Source organism: Schistocerca serialis, chromosome 5, assembly GCF_023864345.2.
Source record: "Schistocerca serialis cubense isolate TAMUIC-IGC-003099 chromosome 5, iqSchSeri2.2, whole genome shotgun sequence".
NCBI lineage: Eukaryota > Metazoa > Arthropoda > Insecta > Orthoptera > Acrididae > Schistocerca > Schistocerca serialis.
The window spans coordinates 612,082,075-612,096,683 of record NC_064642.1 but is presented as its reverse complement, the minus strand read 5'-3'; the positions used below and the strand labels follow the sequence as shown (position 1 = coordinate 612,096,683).

The 14,609-nt window shown below is 39.2% G+C and overlaps 1 protein-coding gene across 1 annotated transcript in view; it reads left to right on the top strand.

The window, feature by feature from the left end:
- LOC126481061 (RNA polymerase II-associated protein 1) overlaps window positions 1-14,609 on the top strand; it is a 199,529-nt gene that overhangs the window by 96,869 nt on the left and 88,051 nt on the right. The window contains exon 7 of the mRNA XM_050104543.1: window positions 13,381-13,548. Coding sequence (XP_049960500.1) covers window positions 13,381-13,548 — 168 coding nt within the window. The remainder of the gene's footprint in view (window positions 1-13,380; window positions 13,549-14,609) is intronic.

Sequence of the window (14,609 nt, the reverse complement as noted above, 5' to 3'; positions counted from 1 at the left end):
TAAGGTTGATCATGAATTTTGGAATTACTAGTTTAATTATTGAGAGAAAACATAATAACAACTCTAAGAAGACATGCAAGATGTAAATCTACATCTACATACATACTCTGCAAACCATTGTATGATGCATGATGGAGGGTACCTTGTACCACTATTAGTCATTTGCTTTTCTGTTCCACTTGCAAGTAGAGTGAAGGAAGAATAGCCGTCTGTATACCTCCATTATGCAATAGGTTACGCATTAATCACACAAGCTTTACAAGTGTGCATGAAATGTCTGAATTTGTTAGCCAGATCAAGCCTGCTTAGCACCCCATTCTGTTTCCTGCTCGTTCTGTCACCATTCCTTCAGTGGGATTAAATGTATGAGGAAATTTGACAGTTGTTAAGAGAGTACATGTGACTTTTTCTCCTTGAAAAAGCCTGCAGTTATCGGCAGACCGTGCCACATCCAACTGCCTTGGCTTAGGGAACTCCGTTTTACATTGACCATCATCAGTACCAGCAGTCACACCACACATACTGCTGAAAACATTAGATGGGGTGGTGGAGGGTGTACAGTCAGTCAGTCCAGACACATCTCCCAATAAATCAGCATATGGACACTCAGTTATAGTGCAGTATACTCATTCATGAATCAGGAAAAATGTGGTAAGTGTCGTTAGTGAACAAATTAACTCTGATAACATGTGAAGAGGACATGATGCAATCACATGACACCAGAAAGTCTGTGATGGGATAACGGCAATATTATGAAAAGGATAGATTTCTTCTCACCTTATAGAGGAGACGCTAAGCCACAGACAGTCTCAGCAAAATGACTGCTATACATTTTAGCTTTCAGCCGAAAGGCCTTCTGAAGCAAAAAACACACGTGATTCACACAAGCACAAAACAAAACACACACACACACACACACACACACACACACACGACCACTGTCTCTGGCAGCCAGAGACAGCCGGAGACAGTGATCATGTGTGTGTGATTTGTGCTTTGCGTGTGTGTGTTCTCTATTTCAGAAGAAGGCCTTTTGACCAAACACTAAAACATACAGCAGTCTTTTCATTGTGCCTGTCTGAGATTCAGCATCTCCTCTATATGGTGAGTAGCAATCTATTCTTTTCATAATAATGTTGAATTCAGATGGTACTAGAACACAGCTGGCATACCACCTCAAGAAGATTACAATATTAACAGACAATGAAATCCAACTTTTTAAAAATAATTGCAGCAAAAGGATATGAACTAAAGAGTAAAGTACTGTTTTTGACAGCTGAATGACATAACTTAATGGAGTGGATTGAATAATTACAAAAGGAGACCATATGACTTAGACAAGGGACTTCAGAACCACACTGCCAGCCATTGTCTGTCTGTTTGGAAAAGTGTAGCTTTTCATGTGTGACCCCAGCCCCCCCCCCCCCCCCCCATTTTCCCTTTCCTCCAACTACCCCAACCCACGATGACATATGACATGGCACAAACACAGTGTTGCTGCCAAGTGGTGCATGCAGACGAGTGTGGGCAGGAGCTCATGTCTACGAATTGTACTACTGAAGTAGCTATACATTACACAGCATGTACATTACGCAGCAAATTTAATAATTTTTAACATGATTTATGTTCGCCGATGGAAAAAAAGATGTTCCATCCCCTACTTCGGACTTCCAGATGTTGACTTTTATTTTTCTTTCTTTCTTTTTTTAAATAGCCTGTCTTCTTCCTCAGGGTTCAGGCTATCTCCATATCAAAATTCATTGAAATTGGCTGGTTGGTGTAGCTGTGAAAATGTAATGCACATACTTCCATCCACACACATTACATTGCAGCATGAAAACGTGGTTTATACACTTTGAGTATTGTAGAAGCATTGTGTTGATTATGTAGAATCATCTTATGTAGAGCATAACAATCAATAAAAGTATTTTCATAAATATGATAAAGTTCAAAAGTCAAAGAATAAATAGCTGTTTCAAAGAGTAAAAATGTTTTCCTAACTCATGTAATATTCTTGATATAGAAGTAAATAAATAAGGGAATTGTCATTACATGCCAAATTTGAAGCTGACGTCTGCCATCTTATTGAGTCCAAAACATTAGGTTCACCGGATTTATACCTCCATGGTTCACCATGGCGATACTTGCCCCGTGACACTACTCTGACATACCCATGCCCATTTCCAACTGTTGGGGATCTCTGTCAACTTTTGTGATAGTATACCAAGTAGCATCTGATTCTTTGATTGTGTGGAGGAAGTTGTTGGTTCATCAAAACTGCCAGTGTAATCTAAAAGTTCAAAGGAATCTCATTTTATTCATAAATGGAGCCATTCAAGCAATATTTTACTTTGTATGCATGAATTGTGGTTGTGCTCTTTACTTTTATTCTTTCCTGTGCTTTTCATTGCCTTCCAAACTGCAAATACTCCAACACTGTATCCACATCTCATCCCCACATAACACATGGCTATGTGACTGACTGATGGTTGGTGCACCATCTCACACCCTAAATTCCACCTGCCATTAATTATTCATTGTTCGCATTTCCTCTCTGTTTAAAACAAAAGATTCTGCTTAGAACAGCCAGAGACACTGTGGGCTTTGCGCACATGTGCCTCTGTATGTGTGTTTGTGTGTGTGACAGCAAAATGAAATTTGAAACTAAACTAGAAACGAATCTCTTTGGCAGCTCCTTGTATTCCACGGAAGACTATCTATTATTGTTATGTGTGAATGGTGATGGGCAGGAATTAGTGATGAACATCTGTCTGTCTTTAACTAAAAACAAAAAAATAACTAATAAGTGATCAGCATAGGAACATATAAACAAAAAGTGATGTTAATATAAGTGACCCACTCTACATCATTTCAATCTATTGTGCAAATGATACATGGAACATGTAAACTGCAATTATAGGCCAAACAATGAATGATGCATCATAGCTAAAATTTCAGAGTAAGAAGATACCTAAACTACAGTGAAACTAATGCACTGACTGTCATAAGAACTCTATTCTGCATGGAGATGTACCACTATGCAGTTCTGTTTCTTTGAAATTTCAATAATTGTTCACTTTATCGACATGCATAAGATATGATAGCATGCCTTTCTTCTTGCCTCATTGCATGCATTTATGGGTTAGCAAAGAACTTGTAGAAAAGTTTTTTTTTTGCACACATGAACATTAAAAATACTGTGCATGTAAGTTGAAAGCTGAAAATTAATGAACAAGAAACAATACCAGTAAGCAAACAAACATTGTTTTTAGAGTAGCTTCATTTGCTATTGATACAAATACGGTAAAATTGGAATTAATGGGTTTACAAAAGCACGCTTTTCATATCACTTCTTTCCCTCCCTGGTTTTCAACATAATTAAATGAAAAACAAGTCACATTAATGGCTCCAATTGTGTATCATTATTAGAGCAATACACTTTCAAGAACAAAAAAAATTCTGAAATTCCCTTCCTGGCACTTCAGAAGCATTGTAATTTTTAGTATTTAAAACGGCTGTTGTGTGCAAATGACAGAAATAATGAACAAGAATCAATCGTAAACAGTAGTTGGCTAATGTTTTGGGCCATTTGAGATGGTGGCAGGCCCTGCCCACCATGGTTCCAAAGTAACATATAGTGACAGTTTATAGCACCATCTCCTTTTTTACCTCCATGATTCTTCAAATCAATAAATGTCTTGTACTAAACAGTTTATGAAGTAGCCTGTGTTCTTCCTCAGCATTCAGGCCATCTCCATACCAAATTTCATCAAAACCGGTTCATTGGTTTAGATGTGAAAAGATAATAGACAAACACACTTTTGCATTATGATATCTTTTTTCAGGTAGGCACAATAGTTTTAGATAAAACTTTAGATCATGATACCTATTTTTTCCCATGATCCAACTTTGATGAAGTAAAGCCTATATGTTGCCCCAAGCTGTGCTCAAGTTACTTCAAACAGGCAGACATGATGACTTTTGATAAAACTGTAAATTACAGTATCTTTTTTCCATCATTCAATTTTGATTAAATAAAGCATGTATGTTACCCCAAGCTATGTTCAAGTTATGCGTGAAAACCCCATGAAAATGTTTCTATATCTGTAGGAGATTAGCTCGTTCAGAGGAACGTGACAGTTTTAAAGTTTTAGAATTTGCATAAATTGTCATTAGGCCTAATGGAAAATACAGGATTGACAATATTTTTGTATAAATTGTCATTTTTATTTTGAGGCTCAGGCTTTGAAGTATTGCTCGAGTTTTCACAGCTGAATTTTTCAACTGTGATTGTGATTGTGATTTGTTGGTCAATTCTACTCTGTCGTTTGAGCGTGCCACCCATATTTACAAATGCCAAGTATGCTGATATGGTATTTCTATATGGGTTTTGGAATCAAAATGGTGATGCTGCTTGTACAGAATACAGTACATAATTTCTTAATTGCAGAGTACCAGATAGAACAGTGCTTACCCATACATTCAGCAAACTGTGTAAAATTGTTGCAGTGCCCAGTAGTCATAGCTCATCTGAATGTGCAAATAAAGAGAATGTGGATGAAGTAGAAGACATTATTCAGTTGGCGAAGCATAGTCCTTCAACAAAGACATGCAGAGTTTCTAAACATACTGTTCCATACACAAGAATATGGTTGACATTACATATGTACAACCTGTATCATTCTCATTTACAGTGAATTCAATACCTTTGACAAAGAGATGAAGATAGATAGTTTGAATTGTCATTGGCTAATTGTATATTGCTGACTAATCTCATTAATACTGATGAAAACCCCAGGCCTTTCAATAGACGTACTTTCAAGAAAGCTCCTTGTTAGATGTGTGGTGTGGTGTGGTAGACAGTCAGTGATTGGGCCTGTTGTGTTCCTGTATTGCCTTGCTGGCCCCATTATCTAAACTACCTTGAAATCGAGCTCCTAGCATTATTTGAAGAGGTTGTTTTGGCTACAAGGATAGACGTGGTCTTCCAGCATGATGGAACCACTTTAAATGCTACTTCCTTATTTTCTTCTAACCATCACAGAATATCAACAGTTAATAAATTTCTTACTTAGTTGAAAATGGCATTAAAATTACTTCTGTCATACTCAGACAATTTTATGAGAGATTTCTTGCTACAAATTATTTATTATTTTCATCTAAAATTGCTAGCTTTACATTCCTTTACAAATTTGACTTCAATAATACAAACAGGGTGACATATATATTCCTTTTCTTTAATAAAATTTCTTTCTTATCTTGAGATTTGTCAAACATCAACTTATATTCAGCAATTATTCATTGAACACAATCATAAATAATTTGGTTTTTTATTGGTTGCCTCATTTTTATAGGAGAAATCACGATTTTACATTCTTTCGAAAACTAAATTACTTGGAGTTTACTTATTTTTATGAGACATTATTAGTTTCACCAACTACAGATTTTAACTTCATAATGAAACAAAACTATCAAATTAGTAACAAAGAGTGTTAATTCTCTACTGAGAATCATGTACAGGGTTATTACAAATGGTTGAAGCGATTTCACAGGTCTACAATAACTTTATTATTTGAGATATTTTCACAATGCTTTGCACACACATACAAAAACTCAAAAAGTTTTTTTAGGCATTCACAAATGTTCGATATGTGCCCCTTTAGTGATTCGGCAGACATCAAGCCGATAATCAAGTTCCTCCCACACTTGGCGCAGCATGTCCCCATCAATGAGTTCGAAAACATCGTTGATGCAAGCTCGCAGTTCTGGCACGTTTCTTGGTAGAGGAGGTTTAAACACTGAATCTTTCACATAACCCCACAGAAAGAAATCGCATGGGGTTAGGTCGGGAGAGCGTGGAGGCCATGACATGAATTGCTGATCATGATCTCCACCACGGCCGATCCATCGGTTTTCCAATCTCCTGTTTAAGAAATGCCGAACATCATGATGGAAGTCCGGTGGAGCACCATCCTGTTGAAAGATGAAGTCGGCGCTGTTTGTCTCCAGTTGTGGCATGAGCCAATTTTCCAGCATGTCCAGATACACGTGTCCTGTAACGTTTTTTTCGCAGAAGAAAAAGGGGCCGTAAACTTTAAACCGTGAGATTGCATAAAACACGTTAACTTTTGGTGAATTGCGAATTTGCTGCACGAATGCGTGAGGATTCTCTACCGCCCAGATTCGCACATTGTGTCTGTTCACTTCACCATTAAGAAAAAATGTTGCTTCATCACTGAAAACAAGTTTTGTCTCACTGCGCTCTCGAGCGCTCTGGCGGCAGAAACCTGAAGTGCGGCTTCAGCCGAACAAAACTTTATGAGTTTTTCTACGTATCTGTAGTGTGTCGTGACCATATGTCAATGAATGGAGCTACAGTGAATTTATGAAATCGCTTCAATCATTTGTAATAGCCCTGTACTTATGCCAAAACTTTGAAATGCCAAGTTATTTGTTCAAAAAAATATGGATGTATTGATTCGTCCTTAAACATTTAGATAAAGTGGAACCCTATAATTTGTCTAAAGTGGTTACAGTTCATACTGCAAAATAATCGTCAGGTGCTATGCCATCTAAATGATAACAACTGGACACATACACAGTCGTCAGATTAATGTGGTCTCCAGCTATGTTCAGTGCCAGTGTGCCGTAACGCCTCATAGGTGGCAGGTGGAAGCACTAACGGCAGAGGGTATATAAAGCATGTTGAGGGGACATGGAAAACAATGTAGTCATCATAATGCGAAAATAGTGCGATTATCTGATGTCCAAAAGAGCATGGTCATTGGCGTTTAGGCCAAGGGTGGAAGCATTTCTGAAATGGCTAAGTTTGTAAACTATCCCGTGTGCCACTATGGTTGAAATACACCGTGCGTGGAAAAATGTCACAATCTGAAACTGGCAGCAAGATAACTGTGGTGCACCACGGGCCATGGATGAAAGGGTTGAGTGATGGCTGTGGAGATGTAAACAGACATCAACTGCTGAGCAACTGAAAATCCAGATGAACCAAGGGGCTACCTACACTGTCTCCTTAATGACTGTTCACCAAACATTTTTGTTCACGCACCCATGCTGACTGCTGTTCATCGCAGATGAAGGCTGGAATTTGTACACCAATAACACAACTGGACATCATCTGGGTGATGACAGGTGGCCTTTCCAGATGAGCATATTTTATGCAGCATCGGAAAGATGGCTGTTTGCACGTACAGTGTGAAATGTGTGAAAGTAAATACCCTCCAGGATGGAGGAGAGTGCATTATGTTCTGGGGAATGTTTTCATTGCATTCCCTGAGTGTTCTTCTCATTCTGCAAGGCACAGAAGATCAACAAAGCTTTGCAACTATCCTTGTGAACCATGTCCACCCCTATATGCCATTTGTTTTTTCCACAGCACAATGGCATCTACCAGTAGGACAATGAAACATGTCATTCAGCTCACAGTGTATGTGTATGGTTCAAAGAGGACAGGATGAATCTACTGTACTCTCCTGACCAACAAACTCCCCAGATTTAAACTTAATTAAGAATCTGTGGGACAACCTGAGAAACCTAGTGCAGCTGGCCACAGCACTGGAGTGGGCATCGCTCCACACCCCTTTTGGTATCTTCCACAACCTTGTTGACCCTCTTGCTGGACATCTCACAGCTGTTCACGTTGCAAAATATGGTTATTCAGGCTGAATTATTATTATATTAACAGAATCTTCCGTCGGTTCTTGGTAGAACAACATTATAATAATAAATGAAAAGCACCAGTTTGCTTTTGTATTATTTTCGAAAAAGAAAGTTTTCTCTCTACTTTGTGTGGCACTCTTTAGTGGTAACTGAAAAATAAAATTTGATAAGAGGAAATTAACTGTAGTTCCATTAATTAAAAGAAGAAGCCAATTAAAAATGATGTTTAAATTATCACATTGCACAGATATGAATTTACCACTAAGAGAAAGAAAATTAATAATCCAAAATTTTGTCTAACCTGCTTTGATACCGTGGAGTGGATGATCTCTCATATTGTTTTTTCGCCATTTGCCAATCATTAATATTAAGTGTTATGCACAGAAGTGCTGCCCTGAAACTGCATTTACAGATTGCCTTAACAGATGCGTGAGTGGCTGCTACAAATTTGAACATCAATGATGTTCGGCAGTGGCCAGAAAATGACATGTCAGCAGTCTTTAGTTTTCCTAGCTGATTGCATAACATTTGAATGTTGAAGCCACTTGCTTTGCATCTGATGCATTATTTGCCAATTAAAAAATACAGTTGCTGTCTTTTGCTAATTTTAACATCTGTATGTTCTCTCACATTTAAGAATTAATTACTGTTTTGCAATATAACACAACTGAAAGACAATACATGGAATTAATACAAAAGTAGTGATTTTTACATAGTTTTGCATAAATTATTTTAGTTTTGGAGCTTAAATTTGTTACACAAAAAAGAGATGTTTCCGTACCCATCGAACGATACTTTTTAGTTGTATAACATAGAGAATAAAAAGTAGAATTCAACTGAATGTAGAAGTCAGCTAGCAGGTAAACTTTTACATAGGAACTTCACTTTTTAATCACAGTTTTGTTAATGTTTGTGTTTACGAAAATTATTTACAGTAAATTGTGCTGTCAGAATTGACAGCTGAAGAACTATCTGGTACACTGTAAGGACTAAATCTGCTGGAGAAAATGAATGCAAACAATTTCCTGAATGACTTCAAATTTCATTTTGGATCTGCTCCCAGAGGAAGAAGCACTGTGTGTTATGGATTGAATGATCCAAATAGATGAACAAAACTAATAGGTGTTGAAAGGATGTATCTAAAATTCGTGCCAGCAGTAATTTAGTGTTTTTGAATTATCACAAATACTAGGAATAATTGTGAAATGCTGTAAAACCTTTTTAAGTCCCTGTTGTCATTGGAAATTCTGGTGCGGATTTTGGGATTTACTTAAACTCTCAGTTTGAAAACTCATATTTATTAATAAAATATATAGTTTGCAAATTTGACAACTAAAATATACTCAAGGGCTGTAACAATAAAACACACATTTATCAGACAGTTTGTCATACTATAGTGTATTGGCAACTGATCATGGGAACTCTTTGTATTTACTTTTGCACAAAGTCTCATATTTTTGCAATACTTCTTTGAGCACAGATGCTGCTTTCAATTAGCTTGATATTTTGTATGCTGTATCATACATTATGTCCAAACTGTGACCTCTCAATGAAGAAAATAATGTGCTGACACTGTGACTGAATTCAGTGAACTCAAATAGCCACTGTCTGGTCACATCTGCAAAGGTAAGGATGTAGTGTATCTAACAGGAAGAAACTGTTAACATACCAAATCCTATTTCCATAACAGACACAAGGAATTGACAGAGAGCGCAATTCATTGAGTTACAGTTGTGTTCAGACAAATGAAAGAAAACAGCAGTGAATGTGAAACAGTGGGAATACAGTCAGACATGTACAGAAAATTGTCAGCAACTAGGAAAATAATAATTTCTTTTAATTCAGGCAGCCACATTGAATTCAAAACAACTTGTTCCATGAGCTGAAAACACAATCAATCACAAAGGAAACAATAGAATGAAGTAAAAAACACTTAACAAGGAAGACTTGTCACTGCAAATTATCCTGACCAGGTGGGAGAGGCTGCATGATAATATGACCAGAATGTGGCATTAGTGAGCTTGGTTTGGCACAGACAAGTTGAGTTTTGTGTGGCACACACTTAAGTGGATGAATGTATTCGGAGGAGGAAGAGGGAGTCTGTGGAAAGGACAGTGTGAATGTTGATTGATGGAATAAAGAGGGGCTTTGGGAAGAGTGGTGGTGGGTGTGGAGCAGGGGTTAGAAAAGACTGAAACTAGTAGGGGTGAAGAAAGTTCTACAAGAATATTTTTTGTTTTTGTCTTGTGTATGCAGTTATCAGAATAATTCACATTTCTGGAATTCAGAGAAGATGGTATAAGAGGTGGTTTTTGTGTGTATGGGGAGGGTAAGGGGGGGGGGGGGGGGGCAGAATTCAGATGGCACAGATTGTGAAACAGCCATTGTAGCTGAGCAGTCAACTCTGTTTTTGGCCAAAGTTTTAGAGTGGCCATACATTCAGGGGGACATTTGGTTGTTGGTCATGATCACATAAGAAGCTGTGCAAAAAATGACAGTTGCATTGTTATATGTTTTTACCACTTTCACGAGGACCCTGCCTCTGATGTCCTGTGGTGTATCTGTAATGGGACTGGACTAGAATGTGGTGGATGGTTTCATAGGACAGATTGTACTTCTTCCACAAGGATCTGACCTAGGTAGCAAGGGGATTACGTGTGACATAAAGACATACCAAGATACTTTTGTAGAGTGGGTGAGCAGTGGAATATCACTTTGGGAGAGGTGGAAAGTATTTCGGGTAGTATGTTCCTCATTTACAGGCATAATGATAGGTATTCATAGCCCTAGTGAAGAATGTAGTGGAGTTATTCTGGTATTGGGTAATGAGAGGGATCAATCTTTGCAGATGTTTTTTTGTTGGTAGTTGTTGTAGGATTAGGGACACTTGAGGATATATTACAGGAAATATGTTTGTATGCTAGGTCGGAAAGGTAGTGTCTATCTGTGAAGGCCTTAGTAAAACATACACATTACTGGGAGAAGGAATATTCATCACTGCAGATATGTTGTTTATGGGTGACTACTGTAACCAAGAGACATTGTTGTATGAAACAGATGACAGGTATCAAAATGCATGTGTTGTTGATGCTGGGTGATTGATATGGGGAGAGGTTAGTTTGGGGCAGTCGGAGAGATGGAGGTCACTGTCCAGGAAGGTGGCACTCTGGAATGAAGACCAGGTGTGACAAATGGGAAAGGAAGTGTTGAAGCTGTGGAGGAATGAGGGCAGTGTCTTTGCCCTGGACTCACATCTTCAAGATATCTTTAGTGAACATGAACCAGACAAGGTATTTAGAATCTTGGATGAATAGACCATAAACAGGTTAGAATATGAGGGTGCCATGTAGGCTCCCGTTGCCATTGCATGGATGTAGTTGTATATCTTCCCATCAATGGGGAAGTAAGTATGGGCGAATAAATAGTTGGTCAGGTGTATAAGGAGCAAGTGGCAAATCTGGAGTCGAAGATATTGAGAGAGGTAGTGTATGATGGTAGCAAGCCAATGAGTGTGGGGGATTTTGCTGTGTAGGAAGATGACTTAATAGCTGTAAACATGAATCCAAGTGGTAGACGTATGGGGGTGATTGAAAGATACCAAAACAATGGTTTGTGTCCTTAATAGGGGAAGCTAGGCTGCATGTGGCAGGTTGAAGGTGTTGATTGAGAACTGAGATTCTCCTATAGGAGCATTTAATCATCTACAAAGGGACATCCAGGGTGGTGAGATTTATAGCTTTTAGAGATAGCATTAGAAGATGGTTGTGTGGGAGGTAGTTGGGGTGAGGAGGAAGATGGATTTGGTGAAAGGGTTATGGAGAGGCATAGGAATTTGAGTAGGAAGAGGTTTTGCTCACTTCTAGGGTGAAATCACTATGGGCAAGGATTGTAGGTGAAAGAGTCAGACAACTTGCAGATATGTTCTGTCAGGTATTCCATGGCCCACCCAATCTATGAAACATTTTGGTCCATCCTTATTCCATACCTACTCCAAACTCCTTGCTCATGGCCCATATGCCTGTGGAATAGGCAGAACCAAAAGCGTGTCCTGTTGTAGTCCTCTTACTGGCATATCCTACCCTATCAGAAGCAGGACAACTTGTGAAAGCAGTCATGTTGTATACCAGCTGTGCCTCTTTAGCATTCTTGCACGGTGGCAATGGCACAGGAAGTAAACAGTGGTTCCCAGTGACACCTGCAATGGTTTATTGCACAACCTTAACAACAACACAACATACAGTATTAGAATATGGAAAGCTCTTCCGGGTACTGGCCTGCACCCAGCACGGTGCAGTGGCAGGGAAGCAATTGACACGGCGGAGTACAGTGCGGCTGGCTTTCGGTGATGGTGTGACTGGCACCTTGTGAGACTGGCAGCATCAATAACCTGATGAGTTGGTGACAGCAGCTGCTGGGAGGTAGCGTTTGACCAGTGGTGACTGCCTGAGACGCAGTGATACTGGCAGGCCTATAAGGGCGATTTTGCTCTGTGTGACTGTGGTGTTGTGTGACTATGGTGTTTGTAGGTATCAGATGTAGCTCAGCTGGGACGTGATTTTTGACCAGTAAGGCCTTCCAGGACATGACAATGCCTACAACCTGTGAAGTGCTATGTTGTAGAGACCATGAGTCAGTGACCATGTCAGGGCTGATGGGAGTTGGCAGTTGGCACTCAATGGCAGCCCCCAGAGATGTACCAATGCTGACAAGCTGGTGAGAAGGACAATAAAACTCTGATTGGTGGGCCGCCAGGGTGGCCAGCTAATTGTCCAGAGCAGGAAAACTATCTGGCTGCTGGCAACTGCATCATGGCCTATAAAGGTAGGATTGCATGTAATCACGTGACTGTGATTGCAGCACCACTATGGGTGGTGTGTGTGCAGATATGTGTAGTGACATGACCACAGATGAAGAAAATGGTTCCGAAATGACAGCACCACTATCGGTGGTGCACATGCAGCGTAGTGGGAAGATAGTGTCTGTGCCTGTGGCCTAGCCACGAGACAACCCCTGGATGCTGGTGTAATGTCGGTGGTTTTAGTTGTCTGCTTAGGGGCCAACTACAGTAGCCTCTTTTCTCCTCTGATCCAATCCTCCTGACATCTCACTCCATTCGAGTTGTAGCAATGGGACAATGTACCCTTGTGTGTGTGTGTGTGTGTGTGTGTGTGTGTGTGTGTGTGTGTGGTGGATTGTATTAGTTAGTTCTGGAAAAGGACATTGGCCAAGAGCTCAGTGACCTTTTCACTCTTCTTATTTTGTCTGTCTACCACATTTTACCTTAACTGTAAGGTGAGTGGCTATCTTTACTCCTTCCATTATTTGTATTCCACCCAAGACTTCATGTTCCCTTATAAATGTTGATTCACATATCTGAAGTTTATGTCCTATCGGTGAACATCAACCCATTTTGAGCAGTTTTATCATCTAATGATGTGTACTCTGTCTAAGAGTTTTCCAAAAAGTTTCGTTGTCATAAGGTAACACACTGAAAATGGAAGCTCTGAGATTGTTTTCTAGTGTTAGAATCCATACTGTAGCATTTATGGCCAAAGAAACTTTTAAATACTGTGAGTCAGTATGCGAGCGATCACTAGATTATAGGTGGCATTTAATGTGCACTCTTTGGTATATAAGGAGTAACTATTCATTTTCTCCATGTCAGCCATGTTTACAGCCAGACTCTGGATTTATTTTCAGACAAAATCTGGTTATTATGATAAATGTATGGAGGAACCTCTTCTTAAAGTGATGTTGGACTCAGATATACTGCTTCTCCTTCGCTTCTCCTTAGATGACAACATGGAAACTATGGTCACAGCATCATTGCTGGCACTGAGGAATTTGTTGTGGAATTTTCCTGATGAGGTAAGTAAAGAGGAAGTATTATGGCATCTGTATTATAGGGTATTCTATTACACATGTACGCAATAGGATGAAAAATTCCTGTTAGTGCTGGTATAAACAGTTAAAAGTAGAAAATACTAAGCCCAGTTGTTGTAACTCATATTTTCCCTCCTCAGAGAGGAAAAGAAGTTCGGTTGAGGAAGGTTAGCAGGTCATTCGTATCCCTGGTTTAGAGGGACCCACCCTTTGTCAGTATGAAGGGTCTCATTTCCACTGACATAGGCCTTCTTATGTACAACAATGTATATAAAGAACATTTTCATATGGGGAAGGAGGCGAGAATCACTAATGGGAAATGTAATATTAAGAAAATTTTCTTCCATCTGCTTGGAAAGTTTTTTCCTTGGCAGAGGAGAATGTTGCACCTATCGAATCAGCTTGGAACTTTAGGATTTGGAATTCATTCAAGGAAAACCACCTAAACTGGAGCTAATCTAGGATATAATCTCCATTGCCAATTCCTCACTTGGCAAGTGTGCTGTAATTAGTTCAAATTTTATCAGTTGTCAAGTGTTCTCATTAGTAGAGATAGCACATATAATGAAGCTGACATTTATACTTAGTAGAATTTATATGAAACGTGAGACTGCACAGTTATAAAACTGTTGAGTTTGATTATCTGGTCGGCAGTAGTGTAGCAGCTGTGATCTTGATAAAAGTGGCTGTAGGCAGAACCTGTTAACAAAGTGTAACAGTGTATTATGTCCACCTATGCAATATCAAAAATACATTAATGAAGATATTTTTGCAATGACCCAGTTACAGATGTGGTTGTGTCTGTATTCTTAAGATTTCCACAAGAAGGATATTCTCTGAGAAACTTCCTGGCAGATTAAAACTGTGTGCCGGACCGAGACTCAAACTTCGGACCTTTGCCTTTTGCGGGAAAGTGCTCTTCCAACTGAGCTACCCAAGCACGACTTAAGCCACATCCTCACAGCTTTCACAGGTTCGCTGGAGAGCTTCTGTAAAGTTTGGAAGGTAGGAGACGAGGTACTGGCAGAATTAAAGTTGTGAGGACA